This window comes from Sminthopsis crassicaudata, chromosome 3 (genome assembly GCF_048593235.1).
Source record: "Sminthopsis crassicaudata isolate SCR6 chromosome 3, ASM4859323v1, whole genome shotgun sequence".
NCBI classification, from domain to species: Eukaryota; Metazoa; Chordata; class Mammalia; order Dasyuromorphia; family Dasyuridae; genus Sminthopsis; species Sminthopsis crassicaudata.
In genome coordinates this window covers 322,624,980-322,642,878 of record NC_133619.1, presented here as the reverse complement: position 1 = coordinate 322,642,878, position 17,899 = coordinate 322,624,980, and the positions used below count along the sequence as shown (strand labels likewise).

At 34.4% G+C, this 17,899-nt stretch overlaps 1 protein-coding gene across 5 annotated transcripts in view; it reads left to right on the top strand.

The window, feature by feature from the left end:
• Positions 1-17,899, top strand: part of LSAMP (limbic system associated membrane protein) — a 776,712-nt gene that overhangs the window by 414,326 nt on the left and 344,487 nt on the right. For all 5 annotated transcript variants that reach the window (XM_074301295.1, XM_074301294.1, XM_074301293.1 and 2 more), the window contains exon 2: positions 13,451-13,683. In XM_074301295.1, coding sequence (XP_074157396.1) covers positions 13,451-13,683 — 233 coding nt within the window. The remainder of the gene's footprint in view (positions 1-13,450; positions 13,684-17,899) is intronic.

The window sequence follows — 17,899 nt, the reverse complement described above, 5'->3', positions numbered from 1 at the left end:
AAATAACCACAGCACATGGATAAATAAGCAATTTTTTACCCTGTGAAAGGGAGATATGCTACAGAGAAATGAGGAGAAAAAATTGAGGAGGCGGGGATGGGGAGGTAGGGTGAAGACTGGGGGAAGGGAAGCAAGTACGGAAGTCAGAAAAATCTGGGTGATTATAATTCTCCAAGTAAGGAGTGTCCTGGTGATTTATAGCCAGTCACCAGTGATCTATCGGCTTCCTGTCAGCTGGAGGAGGGGACAGTGCTGTTCCCTTCAGCTAAGATGGATCTGTTTGATAATATCTCTTCCCATGTGGGGCAAGGGAGCCCCCTAATTTACATTTTTCCCCACTGAGTACATCTTAAAAATATTTTCTGGTGTATCTTTTTACATTTCTATATTCTACATAGAAAAGCAAAGTAAATTCATGAATGATATGTTTTTAAATGTCCTTGGACCCCTTTTTAATGCTATATTAGGAGAGAAGACTAACAGACACTTTAAAAGCTGTTTTTGTTTGGGGCATAACTTAAACTGTTTGTATAAGGGTAATGGATTGCAGATGAACTTAAGGGGCAAAAAGACATAGATTCAACTTCTGCCATTTTGCTTTGCTAGCCTGGGTATGAACACTGGTATACTGCTCTCAATAGCCTAAACAATTCTATAAATCTGGAAGTTTGAGACAGGAATGGAGGCTGCACCTGTGATTTCAATGGGGTAAGTCAGTGGAAGCTCTCCCTACTAATGCAAGTATGAAAATATCCTTAGAGAATTGCCTAGAGCACTGAGACTTTAGTAATTTTCCTATGGTTACCCAACTAGTAGTCAGAGTCAGAAACTGATTCTACTCTCTATCCACTCTGCTGTGTTGCTCCTCAAAACCAAATGATTCTTCTTCAGTCATATCCAACTTTTTGTTATCCTTTTTGGGGTTTTCTTGGCAAAGATAATGAAGTAGATTGCCATTCCATTTTTTAGTTCATTTTAAAGATGAGGAAACTGAAGTAAATAGGGTTAAGTGGCTTGCTCAGATCACTACTACTATAAGATTTTCAATCTGTTCAATCACAATGCCAGAAGCTTCCCATACAGCTAAAATCACAAATCTGACTCCCTCTGAAAGAACATTTTTATAGGATTAGAAGAGACTTTAAGGGTTATTTTTCCGCCATTCTCAACTGTAGTCTTGGGGAAATTAAATGATCTGCCACACAGTAACTATGGATGGAACATTGGAGTTGGATCTACAAAAATATGGATGCATTATTCCTTAAATGCCAGCTATGTGACTTTGGACAAATCACTTACCCATAATTTCCTCATCTGTAAAATGAGGGAGATAGCTTCAATAGCCTCTAGGGGCTTTTCCAGCTCTAAATCAACGATTTTCCTTGATTTGTTGAAACATAGCAGGAGCTTGATCACTTCCCCACCACTACCACCTTTACTTCAATTTTATATATAAAGTAGTTAGGCATGAAGGCCTAGAACATAAAGAGAACATATTTTTTTTCCCTGTATGATTTGTGGTCATTTATTCAATAATTACTCAAAAGTTATAAAGGGACATCATTATTGAGGTGGTTTTTATTTATCAGGTTAATCTAAGCTAAGAATATTGATTTAAAACCACTCCTCAAAATTGGATATATTAGAAATTGTTGGATTAAAAAGCCAGAGAGTTTAGGTAATAAATGTCTAATCTAAAAACTCCAAAATTTAAAATAGGACCACTAGCATGAATGTAGTTGCCCTTTTTTTCTGAAAGCATGGTGCTTGAGGAGATAATCAAGTCTTTCCTAAGATGACTAGGACTCTTGGAAAAACCTACACCAGTTACTTGTAGGCATTTAGTACTTTTCCTGGAATTGATTCTGAGTTCAGATGGGATGAAGATAGAAATCAATTTTCTTTCCCTCTCTCAGTCTTCATCTCAATCTTTCCTGTCAACAGCAGACTCCAACAATCCTAACTTACCTTACATCCTTAAATCTATACTTCTTCTGTTTTCTCAATCTACGAATGGCAAGAAAGACAGCAAAGAGATGCTAGGATAATCAATTATGTATCCCGGCATTCATTGCCCATCAACAATTAGTCTCAGTGTGCCTAGTCAAGATAATTTAGTAACAAAATGACTAGACTTGGACTTAAGATACTGTAAAATCTTGCTTTTGCCAAACTTTATGTTTTCATGGGTAAATAATTTGCCTTCTCCAAGCTTCAGTCCATTCTATATAATGATGGAGTTGAACAGATCATCTCTGGGGTTCCTCCTTTCTCTTCTAAAGTTGTATGACTCTTTATATGACAATATTCTTGTGGTATCTTTAAAATCCTTTTGTCCCTAGGGATAATTCTTGATTATTTAAACCATAATGGAGGAAGATTATCTGAAATGACAGATTATGCAGAAGTATCTCATGTTTGATTTTGATATGTTTTTATTTAAATTTCCATTTGTATATAGAGCTTATATAAGTTGCAGAGTTTCATTGGTAGAAAGAATTTTCTCACCAGGACTTCCCTATGGTAATGAAATGAGAGATCTAATCTCTCTTTCACTTTATCCTTTATCCACATTTGTGAATTTCAATGTTTCAAATAAAATACCCAAGCACATATTATGGAAGAATATAATCATTTTCTAGCTTCCCTATTTTGACCCTATGATCAGTTACTCTGACCTTCCTTCCTGGATTAAATAGCATTATGCCCTCAGTTCAATAAATAATATCATATAATTGCTATCAGGATTGTCAACTTCCCTAAAATGAAAAAGGTAATCAGGTAATAAAGTATTTTCTTCTAGGAGTACATCTTCCTTTCTTACTAATGGGCAAGGGGAAACAAAGAGCTTTTTCATGTTCACACAAGCTGACAGTACCAATAGACCTCAAAATCCAGATTTACCAGGATGTATCAGTTAGCTTTTTCAAGTGGGTGTTATTGAGTTATTTTTTTTCTTTATAATGAAAAAAAATTAATATGAAATGAGCTCTAAAGTTACAAATCCAGGTGGCTTATCTCATAATGGGGTAGACTAAATGAAGTATTAGGCAATAAATATACTTACAAAATGACTAAATGACTATTGATTTTTTTTTTCTTTTCATAGAGATAGTATTTTTCTGGTGAGTTAGCAGAACTATAATTTGGAATTATTTTGCTCTGTGAAAGTTCATTTGGAGAAAGGGTGACCGAGAGAGCAGTCTGTTATGAGGTCAGTATAGAAATGTTGAGAAAAAAAGCAACTTATCCACCAGAGAGTCCAGTCTAACCTATCCTAGTATGTCTGGGAACCTCTGCTGTCCCAACACCTAGAAGGACTTGGTGAGTGTATGTGTGTGTGTAGAGATTAATGATCATGGATTTATAACTGGAAGCCTTTGCAACCATTTCATCTTACAGATCCTCGAGGAAACTGGAGTAAAGAGAGGTTCTATGATTTGTTAAGTTTTTAAAGATTACTGTAGTGTCCCATCTAATCATACACAATAGGGAAAGTTGCATTAGTGGAGGAAGCAAACTGGTAGAATAGTTGCATGGCGGTGGGAATGGCAAAATGGAGCCAAGCAAAAGAATGGGAATGATCATGTGATCTAGTGAAAGACTAAGCAGGTGGGATCAGTGAAGAACTGTCATGGAAAAGAAAAAAAAATGCAGTATGCCAGACTTCTGGAACAAATTCCTGGGCAGTTTAGATTTTGATTGCTTGAATATTAGGAAGCATATCCTTAATAGAAGTTATCACTCAAACTGATTGACACTCGATGCTGATATTGAAAGTTAAAACTGAAAAGGCAGGGATTAACTCATTTTAAACAGAACAAAAAATTTCCTAGGGTCAACTAAATGACACAGCAGATAGAATACCTGCCTGGGAGCAGAGACTCTGAGTTCAAATCTGGCCTCAGACACTTACCATCACTGTGTGATCCTGGGTAGAACAACTAAAGCTGATTGCCAGGAAAGAAAGAAGGAAGAAAAGGAAAAAAAAGAAAGAATGAAAGAAAGAGAGAGGAAAAGAAAAACATATACCCACGATCCTAATAAGCAAATAGAGAAATAAAGCCTGACTTAGTACAAAGGGGACTGAATTGATAAAAATAAAGCTTTGATAAATCATTTGGATTTGTTCTAAATACTTAACTGGTATATATTTAGCTGACAGTAAGTGCCTTATTAAGTCTAAAGAGAAATGTATAGTTGCAATTGTAATTGTATCCACATTAAACATTAACTGGGGCTTAATAGCTAATAGTTGTATTATCAGTTAGATCATGGTTAAACTGTCAGAGAATATGCTTTTTCAGAATCTGGTATAGACTGAATTAACATTTTTTTTTTCTTTATCCAATTACATTATTCCTTTCTGAAGCACATTCCATAGTCCTATGTAGTATGAATAATATAGCTGATATATGTGTTTGTCCCAGTATTATATTTTGATGTAAAGTATTTGCAGAGATTCAGTGCTGGAATTTTTTACAGGTATGCATTGATTTTTTTTTTTTTGTGACAGTTTTATGTACTCAGGTACCTGAGTAGAGTAGATCAAAACTCTTCCATTTACCTTTACAGTTTTGTTTTTTTAAATTTCATTTTATCTTTTCTTTTTGAACATTACAGCTATAGTTGGTGTGGGTGGTCCACCTAACAGATAACACTGCATAATTGTGTAGTCCTTTATACTTTCCCATGCTGATGGTCGGTCATAGAATTGCAAGGTGTATATATATTCCATTAGATAGAATCATTCACTTCCTAGGAGACTTTCTTTTTTATGATAGCTGACAGGCATCATTTTATTACTCTACTAGCTTTCATTAACCCCATGCTACATCACTCTCTCTAACTACTGTAGTTGGATCAGGCTTTGTATAATCATATATACACAAATATATGGATGTAATGCCAAAATATTCATTCATTCGCTCTTTCATTCAACAAATATTTATGTAAGGTAGTATATTGGTACTATGGGAGAAACAAAAACAAATCAAATATGTTACTAGATTACAATAGCTTATATTCCAGTACATATTTGCAAATAAAATCATATATGTACACATATGAATATAAGAAAGAGAAGTATTTGACAAGTGATATAAGAGAGAAAGTATAGCACAGGGCAAAGGCTACTGAATCTGATTCTGGATTCAAATCATTTCTCTTCTACTTATCTGTGTGATCCTGGAAAAGTCATTGAACTTCCAAGCACCTCTTTTCCCCTCATCTATAAAGTGATAAATTAGATGAGGTCTCTTCCATCTCTGCTCCCATCAAAAGACTATGAATGTTAGAGGAAGGAATGAGACAATTTTCAGCTAAGGAACTCAGGAAATCTCTTTAAGGAAGTTGTATTTGAATGATAGTGAATAAAGTTTCATCAAAAAGAAATGAGGTGCAAGTGAAGACAATTTAGTCCAATTGAATAAGCATTTCTTAATTTAAGTAACTATGTACAATGTGCTAAGCATTGAGAATCCAAAGACAAAAAATCAAAAACAAACAAACAAACAAATGAATAGACCTCTGCTCTCAAAGAGCTTATATTCTATTGAGGAAAAACTATGGGTATATAGTGAAGTAAATCAACATATTTAGAAAATAAATATAATGTAATTTTAGTTGCTTATGAGGAGTAGGAGACTACTAAAAACTGGAGGAGTTAGGGAAAAATTCTAGTAGGAGTGCTACATGAAATGAGACTTCAATGGAAACTTGGAATTTCAAGAGATAAAAGGTGAAAAGGGATAGAATTCCAGGATAGGAAACAGTCAATGCACAATGTAGTTAGAACATAGAATGTATTACAAGGAATTCTGGGAAAACAGTCTTATCAAGTAGACTAGATACAGATTGTGAAGGGTTTTAAATGTCTCCCAAGAGAATTTATATTTGATCTGCAAGACAATAGTGACCCACTGAAACTTCTTGAATAACGGAGTGATTACATGATTAGACTTGATTTTTTGTATTATTATCCAGCTGTTGTATGAAGGTTAGGTGTCAATGAGAGAGACTGGATGCAAGCAGATCAAATAAATGATATTAATGCAGTTGAGAGCTAATGAGGACCTGAATGAGGGCAATGGTCATGTGAGTGGAAAGAAGAGGACTCCTAAGAGAAATGTTGTAGGACTATTGGGGACAGAATTGAGAGGTCTTAACAACTGATCAACTAAGTTGTTTGTGTGTGAGGGGCAGAGAAGGGAGGACTAAGATGTCTTTAGGATTAAATCCTTCATGGCAGGCATCTTTGACAGAAACATGGAATCTAGGAATAATAACAGCTAGCATTTTATAGTGATTTAGTTTTGCAAAGTTATCACATATGAACTTCACAGCCTTTTAAGGTAGTGATTACTATCATCCCATTTTACAAATGAGGAAAACCAAGGCTGAACCCAAGGGTTAAATAATTTGTTGGGGTCACACAGCTAGTCATTATCTGAGGTAATATTCAAAGTCAGCACGCTTAGTGACTGTGCCATCTTGCCTGCCAAAGAAGTAGGTTCTATTGTAAAGATCATAAATTCTGTTTTAGATATAGTAAGACTGCTATATAGTGGAAAATGTCCAATAGGCAGTTGGTGATTTCTGACCAGGACTCAGAAGAGAGAATAAAGTTATATATACATATCACAAAATGTCCGAGTGAAAATAATTCAACATATATATATATATATATATATATATATATATATGTGTGTGTGTGTGTGTGTGTGTGTGTGTGTGTGTGTGTGTATTATCAAATGATGGCCTTTCTAGTGTGGAGTAGAAAGAGAAAAAGGGAAACTTTAAAATTTAAAATATAATTTAAAAAATAATTTTTAAAGGATAAAAAATTATTGTCGATAAAAATATAAGAAGGACCCAGGCAGTCTTTTTTAAACTAACTAGTTGACTAAATGGTGCAAAGTTATTATTTGTTGACAGACCCATGTGACGATGGAATCCTAATATGATAGTTACAATGATATAGAATGATTTATTATATAAATCTTCAAAGATTATTTCTGATTTTTGTCTTTAATGTCAACCCTAACTAATTTGAGGGTGATTATGATAACTCAAATCAATTCAATTCAGTAAATGTTTGTCAGGTGCCTACTATGTGCCAAGCACTGAGGTTACAAAAAGAGGCAAAAGATAATCCTTGTCCTCAAGGAACTTACAATCAAAATGGGGGAAACAAAATGTTTATAAATATATACAAAGCAAGCTATATGTGGGATAGATAGGAATTAATTTATAAACAGAAAGTATCTAAATTAACAGGTGTTAGAAAAGCTTTCCTGTTGATGATGGGATTGTAGTAGGGATTTAAAGGAAGACAAGCACTTTAGTAGGGGGAAAATATTCCAAGCATGGAGAATAGCCAGAGAAAATTCTCAGGGCTGCGATTTGGATTGGTTTCTATGTGGAAGAACAAGGAGTCAATTGTCAGGCTTCTTATAAACTTTTCCCCTCCTCCCCTGGAAGTGAGAACAATTAAAATCTTAATCTTTTGCCATCTCTCTCCACAAGATTTTATAAATTAATATTCTAAATTGGTGTTGTTACCAGGCACCATATCTTTCTACTTGGTAACTTTATAAAGTGCTTGATGACTGAAGCAATTTTTGGCCTTTTAAAATTTTCCTTTTTTGTTTTAATTTATTTATGTAGGTTAAACTTCTTTAGGAAATTGTAATAATGGGTGTTAAGGTCTGTTATTTCATCCATTTCAAAGTTTTTAGAAATAACTGTGAGGAAAAAAAGTCAACTTAAATAGTTCAGGTTGGAGTTGCTTCCATTGAACACCATTATCTTCTCATTTCCATTCATTATTGATTATGATCTGCTCTAAGCTAGTCATCTAAATGTACACAGACAGATATGGCTCCCATAAAGACAATTAGTCATTTCCTATCTGTTAAAATATAATAAATCTCATTTTTATATTATTTGATTTGCAACATTTTTAGCAATTCCTGAATTTCTTCACAAAGTTTGAAATATAGTTTACTCTTTGATATCTTTCATTTTTCTTACTGTTAAGCTATATTTTTCAATGTATATTTTTCTCATGCCTCCCTATGTCTACCTTTGAACTGGTCATTAAGTATTAAATTAAAGCATATATGTTTTTGAGAGACACATAGACAGAGACATAGAAAGAAAGAGAAAGCAGGAGGGAAGGGAGAAAGGAGGTTAAGAGTTGGGAGAGAAACAATTTATAAGTCCAAAAGATTGTCTTTCCCCTGGCACTTAATATATCTGTATAAAGTAAATCATTTAATATCTTAAAATTTTAGGCTGCTCTCTAAGATTTTAAATTTTGGAGAGGTTGCTGACCTCCATAGTAGAAAGCATTTCCTTATTCTGTACTACTAAAATCACAGGCCCAGACTCCATTTCATATATATATAAATATGATCCTCCCCTATCCAAAGACTTAAATTCCTCTTGCAAAAATATGAAGGAAAGATATTAACTGGTAAGTAGACAGGAGTCATCAAAGTACATGTACATATGCATTTATGTATGTATATACATAAATATATACATGTCCATGTAGTATACTTTTAATGGGCTTATTAATTACCTTATATTATAGTCATTTAAACTTTCTGCACTTTAGTTTCCTTGTTTCCTAATCTGAAAAATGAGAATTTGGACCAGAGAACTTCAATGATTCTAAACCTATAATCCTTTGATTTTTTCTTTTCTTCTCTTCTCCTCTACTTTTCTCTTTCTTATATACCACATATTTAAACATAAGTACATGGTATAAAGAAAGGATGAAAATAAGAAATAATACAAAGAACTTAATGAGTCAGTAGCAGAGCCAAGCTACAAAAACAAATCCTGAGTCTCTCAAGAATTTTTTCTTTCTATCATATTAGTTTCTACTTATTGCTTTTAATTTAAAATTAAGAAACCACTTAAATATAATTTTAATTCAGAATATTTCATGGTGATACAATGGAAATATACAAAAGTTATTTATTAATCACCATTTATTCAGACTACTCTTCTAAGTTCTGGGAAAAATATTTAGATCAACTTAGAGAGGGCAATTGTCGTCTTCAAGGAACTTAAACACATTTAATTGATATTAGACTGTTACAGAAAAACTGATAAATACAAATAGGTTGTATTTGTAGGGAAGTTGCAAGAGAATAAATGGTGCCAGCTTCAAGATATAGAGCATTTTAGGTCTTCTTGACAGCAAAAACCATGGAAAATCAACATTTAACAACTTCATTAATGATCTAGAAAAGGCAAGCAAACAGCCCATTAATTAAATTCACAGATGATTCTAAATTGAGAGGTGCTGTAAATGCTAGGGCAGAGACAAGATGTTAGAGAGTTTGGGAACTGGCAAAATAAAATTCAACATGGAAAGAGGCAGTCAACACATCCAGAAATACTTCTTCATGATATCTTATACAATTCTCCAAGTAACTTAAAATATTTCAAAACTATTACATTATCAATCTCTACATTATTTCTAGTATAAAATGATGCATGTCATTATCTGTTTGGCTGCCTGAGAAACTGAGACATTGAATAATATGTTGTCCAACTTTATCAGAGATAAGAGAAAGAGAAGGCCTTTGACTTCTGGCTCATTGGATAAATAATCTTTCTAAATAATAAAGGGGGAAAATGCCAACTGAAATCGAAGAATAGAAATTTATGTATCAAAGATAAGGCGTTTTCATGTTAAATGTCTGTTCTGTCATTCACTTGCAAGGGAAACTATTCTAAGTAAGACCATGCTAAATGGTGTATGAGTGCTAGAATGATATAAGAAAAAAAATTATACACATATATAATATGTATTATATATGTGTGTGTATGTATCACAGATACACATTAGTTTATCTTAGAGAATACTTTATGATTGTTATTAAGTAATTTTTCAATTGTGTTGGATTCTTTAACCCCAAAACCATTTAAGGCTTTCTGACAAAGATAAAAGCAGTTTATCATTTCTTCCTCCCGCTGACTTTACAGAAAAGGAAAATGAGGCAGACAGGGTTAAGTGACTTGCCCAGGATCATAAGCTAACACGTCTGAGGTCAGATTAGAATTCAAAAAGATGAATGATTCCAGGCCTTGTACTCTATTCAAGGTACCACCAAGCTGCCCTCAGCCTCAAAAAATTCTTGAGAGTCTCAGGATTTGTTTTTGTAGCTTGGCTCTGCTACTGACTTATTAAGTTCCTTGTATTATTTCTTATTTTCATCCTTTCTTTATACCATGTATTTATGTTTAAATACGTGGTATATAAGAAAGAGAAAAGTAGAGAAGAGAAGAAAAGAGAAAATCAAAGGATTATAGGTTTAGAATCATTGAAGTTCTCTGGTCCAAATTCTCATTTTTCAGATTAGGAAACAAAGAAATTAAAGTGCAGAAAGTTTAAATGACTATAATGTCATTATAGCTGTGATTAAAGAACACTTTAACTCCAGAAAATAAGTATTAATATTATTATCTTCATTTATTGAGGCTCAGAGAAAGGGAGGTTCAGAGAGAATGCTTTGAACATAATCATAAAGCTAGCAAGAAAATTGAATGGGAATGGGAATATCAACTATATCTCTGGAAGAGAAGAATGAATATAAGTATCAGTTTCACTGCTTGGGAAGCCTAGGCACTGAAAAATGTGTAGAACATGTACTTTGGTCAGGGTCACAGAAATATTGAGCAGCAAACTCAGAGAGGTTGACTACAAATCCACCATTCTTTCCTTTGTTCCAATCTCTCTCTCTCTCTCTCTCTCTCTCTCTCTCTCTCTCTCTCTCTCTCTCTCTCTCTCTCTCTCTCTCTCTCTCTCTCTTTCTCTCTCTCTCTTTCTCTCTCTCTCTTTCTCTCTCTCTCTTTCTCTCTCTCTCTCCTCTCTCTCTCTCTCCTCTTTCTCTCTCTCTCTTTCTCTCTCTCTCTCTCTCTTCTCTCTCTCTCTCTCTCTCTCTCCTCTCTCTCTCTCTCTCTCTCTCTCTCTCTCTCTCCTCTCTCTCTCTCTCTCCTCTCTCTCTCTTTCTTTCTTTCCTAGTTATTTTTTTACAACTCCTTCTCTATAGCTATTCCCACTCATAGGTAGAGTAGCTTCATGCTTGACTATTCTGACCTGCAACAAAACAAGTCTCTGAGTAGGAACAAGACATAACTGGGGAACACAGTGTGACTAGCCTTTTGCCATAAAAGTTTGACCTTTACTCATCCCCTGCTTTCCCTAGATGTTGCCCAGCTGGCAGCACTTGCATGAAGTATGTGTAGGAAACAATGTCTGTGACATTTTCCTGCCTGTCTAGGGAAACACCTAGCCAAAGGGAGACAAAGAGAAACAGCTTATTTCACAGCACTTGAGATAGAGCATCATTGGTCCATGCTTCAAGAAACAAAGGAGAGAACTAAGTTCATTTTTAAATTGTTTACTTTTATTATTGTCAATTAGTCCCCTTCACTCTTTTTCTTTTTCTTTTGAGACAAGAGTTAACTTGGGTGATCTTACAGATCAACTACCCTTGTTTTCATTACCTTCTTTGCCATGTGCAAATGGGATTTGATTTTGTTTACTCTTTTATGGGAAAACCTAAATCTTTCTAATGTGACTAGAAGAGATATCACTCCATTTTCAGGCTAGTCAACTGCTGCTCTCAGCATCTGGAAACAAAACTTTGGCAAGTGATTGGTGATCATTCTCACCCTTTTCTAGACAAGATAAATGCTTAGCATTGATCTCCTAGGTCTTTTGTCTAAGTGCTTATACACTTCACTTTTAGGCATGTGCAATTTCAAATAAGAGTCAGAGGAGGAGTGGGAAATGCAAATATTCTTATCCCTACTTCCATTGGTGAAGCATTTGGATAACTATCATTGAAATATGACTGTGCAGAAGACTAAGGCTGATTCAAAAAACCAAAATATCAACATGTTAGTTACCATATTAGACTGAGTTCTTTTGAAAGACTTCTTGACATAATGGAGAAAAGGTCTGACGTTAGATTCAAGAAAATTTGGATTTGACCAGTACTCTAATACCAATACTAGTTGAGTAACCTTGTATGATCTTAAATGAGTAGACTCAGAAACTCATTAAAATTGGAATCAGGAAGACCTAAGTTCATATTCAGTCTCAGAGATTTACCAGATCTGTGACTTTGGAAAAGTCACTTAACTTCTATGCATACATTTTCTCTATTTTTTTTTTCCTGAGACAATTGGGATTAAGTGACTTGCTCAGGATCACACAGCTAGGAAGTGTTAAGTGTTTGAGGTCGCATTTGAACTCAGATCCTCCAATAATAATATCCACCTTTCAGAGCAGTTGTAAGGATAAAATGAGATAATATTTGTAAAGTGACTAGCACATTGCCTGACACAAAATAGGAGTTTTATAAGTATTGAGTATACTAGTTGTAGTTATAATTAGCATTATTATAGATCAGTTATTGATCTGCCTTGGTGGAGGGAGCTAATGTCTATGAAACCACAAGTTGATTTGGTTTGTTTGTTTCATGGACGTTTTTTGGCTACCACTGAAGCCTATGGACATTTTCTTAAAATGTTTTCAAGTGAATAAAAAGCATGAGGTCCACCAACTATTAAGGACTCATAAATATATTTCAGAAGGTCCTGGAATTTGTTTTATAATACTTTGATTACTGTTCCATATAACTAGTTTCCTTTATAATTCTATGGGTTTTGTTTATTTGAACTATTTTGTAAACAGGTCTAAAGGCTTCACAAGACAGCCAACGAAATCCATGAAATAAACAAAAAATTAAGAGCTCCAATCAAAAATACAGAATATTTTAAAAATTATGGATGAATTCTGTTTTTATATTACAATCTTTACTAAGTATATTTCTCAACCTGAATTTTATTCTTCTTGGGAAAAAAAAAAAACAACAAAGCAAAAACATTGTATATTATGTACTGCTTTTCTTATCTTAAGCCTCTATGCCTAAAGAAGGGAAGTATATTTCATTAGCTATTCCAGAATACTTTTTTTAAAAAAGAAATAACAGGCAGTTCTCAGGACTCTATGTGAAAGAAAATTAAGAAAGTCATGGAAAGATCCTTCCTTTTTTTTAAAAAAAAAGTTATTATCTTTTTCTAATTATACATGTACATTAACTTTTTAATACACATTTCTTTATGAATCATATTGAGAGAAAAAATCAAAACAAAAGGGAAAAACCACAGGAGAGAAAAAAAACAACAGAAAAAAGAAGTGAATATAGTATGTGTTGATTTACATTCAATCTCCATAGTTCTCTTTCTGGATGCAGATGGTGTTTTCTGTCCAAAGTTTATTGCCTTGGATGTTCTTCCTTTTCATAACTTTTTTTCTATTTGGTCTTATTATTTTGGTCTGTTACCTACCGGTAGTGGAGAAAATGGAACTAGATCAAGCTGTGGCTCAGGTCTTAATGTTGTTATTCTTCTTGGACAGGTGTTATGTAGAAGACAAAAGCTCTAAGGTGGCTTGGTTAAACCGATCTGGAATCATTTTTGCTGGACATGACAAATGGTCTCTGGATCCCCGGGTTGAACTGGAGAAACGGACTGCACTGGAATACAGTCTCCGCATCCAGAAAGTGGATGTCTATGATGAGGGCTCCTATACCTGCTCAGTTCAGACACAGCACCAGCCCAAGACCTCCCAGGTTTACTTGATCGTCCAAGGTAAGCTCAGAGGGGACTGGGAAGGCAAAGTGAATCAAAAATTTTCTGGGATATAGCCTTTATTTTGCTGAATTTCAGATCAGTATCTACATATACAATCTTACTTTAACTTCTGAAGTTTTTGTTTCTTTTTCATTGCAACAGCAGAATAGTATTTGAAGAAGTGGAATGGACAGAATCCTTAGAACAAAAGTCTTGCCTTTATAACCCATTCTGGTAACTGAAAGCTTGATAGCTAATTGATACAGCACATATATGCTTTTACTTGGAGTCAAGAAGGTCTGAGTTGCCTTATACACTTCAGCAGTGTGATCCAGGATGAATTACTAAACTTCTCTGTGCCTCAGTTTCCTTATCAGTAAAATGAGGATAAAGGTTGTTGTGAGGATCAAATGAGACAGAGATAAAGACAGAAGCAGAGAGACAGAGATAGAGAGATAGAGAGACATAGAGAAAAAGAGGCAGGGACAAAGAAATAAAAGAGAGACAGAGATAAACAGACACAGGGCGGGGAAGGGGTTGTTGAGACAGGTGCCTTAAAATGCAGGCATACTACTATTTATAGCTAACATTTATATAATGCTTAAGATTTGCAAAACACTTTAGATAATCTTAATTTTTAATGTAACTTTATTTTAATTATTTGAAAGGTATAAAGAATATATTTAAATAAGAGATCAATCCATGTCTGTCCTTCTATTTGTCTGCCTGTCTTTCTTTCTTTCTTTCTTTCTTTCTTTCTTTCTTTCTTTCTTTCTTTCTTTCTTTCTTTCTTTCTTTCTTTCTTTCTTTCTTTCTTTCTTTCTTTCTTTCTTTCTTTCTTTCTTTCTTTCTAAAGCACTTTGCAAACCTCAACTAATACATAAATGTTAGCTATTAGTGTCATGTTTGCCTATTAAGGCTGGCATTGTGACCGTCATCCCCTGTCTGTTTCTCTGTGAGGGAAGGGTTAATTGAGAACATCTGCTGTATTTCTGCTTTAGACCACAAAGTGACTTCTATGAAGGTATTAGGGAAAAGCTTTGTGACCCTAAGCAACATGATGTGCACTGTGATCACATACTCTTGGGTGCTGTATTATCTCTCAGATAGTAGGAGATATGGATCCTTTTCTGGGTTTGAGATGGTTTAGTTATCTTTTGGTCCTCAGTCTGAGGAAAAAAAAAAGGGGGGGCAGTGTCTGCAAAATGTTTTTGCTAAAATGGAGGCATTTTGATAACAAAACCTCAGTGGCCTTGGTATTGAATAATAATGCCCAGGCTCTGTGCGGGTTAGCTTCTGGTGTTGACTAAGTCCCAGCAAGACTTAGTGTTGGTCATTGATCGCAATGACACAGATCTATAAAGGTACTGGGAGCAAGGTACTTATAAAGTATGGTATCCAAGGGATAGCTGATTTAATGTTGTGGAAGACAGAGACCCTTAATGCAGTTCAATCACTGCCCTCCCCCAAAAAATCACACCCATGGGGTCCTTTTTCCAGTTGAAAACACATCTGACCAGCTGCAGAATTTTACTCCAAGTAAAATCAAGTCACAGATTCTTTCAATCCATCTATCAGGAATGATCTGAGCATCAACAAATATTAAAACTGTGTGCATGTATTCTTGATTTACAATTTTATGTAAATTCTATGCAAATTAGCCATGGCCCTGGGGCTCCTGTCAAGATTCCAAGGCAGTCAGTGGTGTGGCAAAGTTTGAACGCAGCTTCTGTTAATGTGTTATGGAATTGATTATTGCAGGGTTTAAATTATTGCTCTCCCAACTTCTCTGATTAATAGATTGAAACTGAAATGAAATACATTAGAGACTCTTGGGTGCAGGGGTGGTTTAGTCATGTGACCTATATCTTGGTCCATTTGCAGAGGCTGACAGCTTCATTTTATTACCTATGTGTAGAAGGTGTATCCCCTAACTTATAAAATCCCTGTTCTAAACAGGGGAAAGGAGTCCTGGCTCTTCACATTATGACCTTGGGTGCAAGTCACCTAATTTCCTCACCCCTTTTTCTTCATCTGTATAATGGGAATGACAATAAAAGAATTATGTCCATTTTAGGGGATGAATTAATGTTGGTAATTTAATCTGTGACTCTAAAGCCTGATATAGATGTGAGCTATTATTATGATGACCGTTGCCTGGAAAACAGTTATCGAAACTTTATAAAACTCATGTCTGTTTGATTTGTGCCTTGGGCTTAAAGTAAAGCCAAATCAAGTCAACCAGCATTTATTATATATATATATATATATATATATATATATATATATATATATATATATATATATATATATATATATATATATATATATATATGATATTTGCCAGGCTCTTTACTAAGCAGTATGGATCCAAAGAAAGGCAAAAAACAGTCTCTGTTCTCAAGCTCACAGTCTAATGGTGGAAACCAAATGTAAATAATTATACACAAATAAAATATAGAGAGGATGAACTGGAGAAATCAACTGAAGGAAGGATCCAGAAGAGAGGATTTTTGTTGGAATTTGAAGGATTCCAGGGAAGCCAGGAGACAGGAATAAAGAAGGGGAATTTTGCATTTTTTTTTTTTTTAATGTGCTATATTATTCAGCACAATATAAATTCCTTGAGGGCAAGAAGTTATTTCCCTTTTCTTTGTGTCCCTACCACCTCGAAGTGTTTTGCTCATATTGGATGTTTAATGATTTTTTTTTGAAGGAATGAAAGAAACATGAATCTTATATGTAGGCTCTATTTCTTCCTTTAGATATATGAAAGTAGGATAAGGACCTGAATACAAATTTAGAGTCTAGATCCTTAATGAGGCTTCTTTCCCAAACTCAATAAAAGTCAAGTTAAGTCAAATTAACAAAGATTTATTAAGCACCAACTACATGCTGTGCACTGTGATAAGTGTTATTTAAGACATCCTAAATACTCGAAGTTTAATCCTCTTTATTTCACTCCAAAAGTCTAGTTGGAGGTTGACCAAAGCAAACCAATTCAACAAGCACTTACTATGTATATTGTATAGCATCAGTGATCTCTTTTGCTTGCCAAACAATTTTAGGGCTCTTACAGAACTTAATGTTATTGGAAACTTCCCAGGGAAACCACCAGAGGATATCATGTATGGATTATTTTCTTCAACTGGATGAAATTGGACATTCTTAAATGTTTGTGTTATGTTCCTTTCATACTCTGCCAAAGTTGCAGAATATTTGATTTGGAAAGAATCTTAGCAGTAATTATATCTACTCTCTACCTGAACAGGAATTATCTCTACAATATTTTCAACATGTGCCCTCACATGTGGCAGTTGATTACCTCTTGAGGCAATCCATTTCATTTTGACCAACTTTCAGTGTAAGGAATTTAGCTCTTCTATTGAGCTCTCTGTTTCTGTATTATTTCTAGTTATTTTTTCTAGTTAGGTCACCCATTAGAATGTAAGTTCCTAGAAGATAGGGGTTGTTTTGATAATTGTATAGGTTTTTTGGTTTTTGTTTTTTATAGCTTAGTATATTGCCTTCTTTATAATAATTGCTTAATAAATATTTTTAACTTAATTGATTGACAATGCTGGAAGGGGAGCTGAATAACCAAATAGTTAACCTCACATTTTAGAGGAGAAGAAAATAAGGTTTTATAAAGGCCCTTGTGTAAGGCCATAGCTAACAAATGGCCAAGAATCACCTTTTAGGCCCTGGTAAAATGTGAAGAACAGTTTTTCCTCTGAATTTAATGAATTAGATATATGTGGTAGATCTCAATTCTTTCTGTCAAATTTCAATTGTTTAGCCTCTCATTTATTGCTTAATAGAGATGAGGAGAAAGAATTTCAGCCACCAAGACCACCCTTTAGGGTGATATAAAGATAAGAAGAAATTCTCTGTACCTAACATACTTATTCAGGTAAAATCAGATTCAAATAAGCATTAAAGATAACTATCATGGGGAACTGATGTGTGGAAAATCATGAAACTTTTACCCTGAAAGTTAATGTTTGATAGAAATAGTAGTGCCTCTTTGCCTTAGCAACAAAAATGGAGATAACCTTATGGATGATGTTATATGGAAACATTTTAAGATTTTCTTGGTATCAGGTGGGGAAGGTTCCCCTTTGCCAACTCTCCTGCTTTCTTGAGGTATCTCAGGAAAAGTTAGGTTGTAGCTGGGCTTTATTAACCATCTTGTATGAACAATTCTGGCTTAGTAGTCTTGTAAACAACCTTC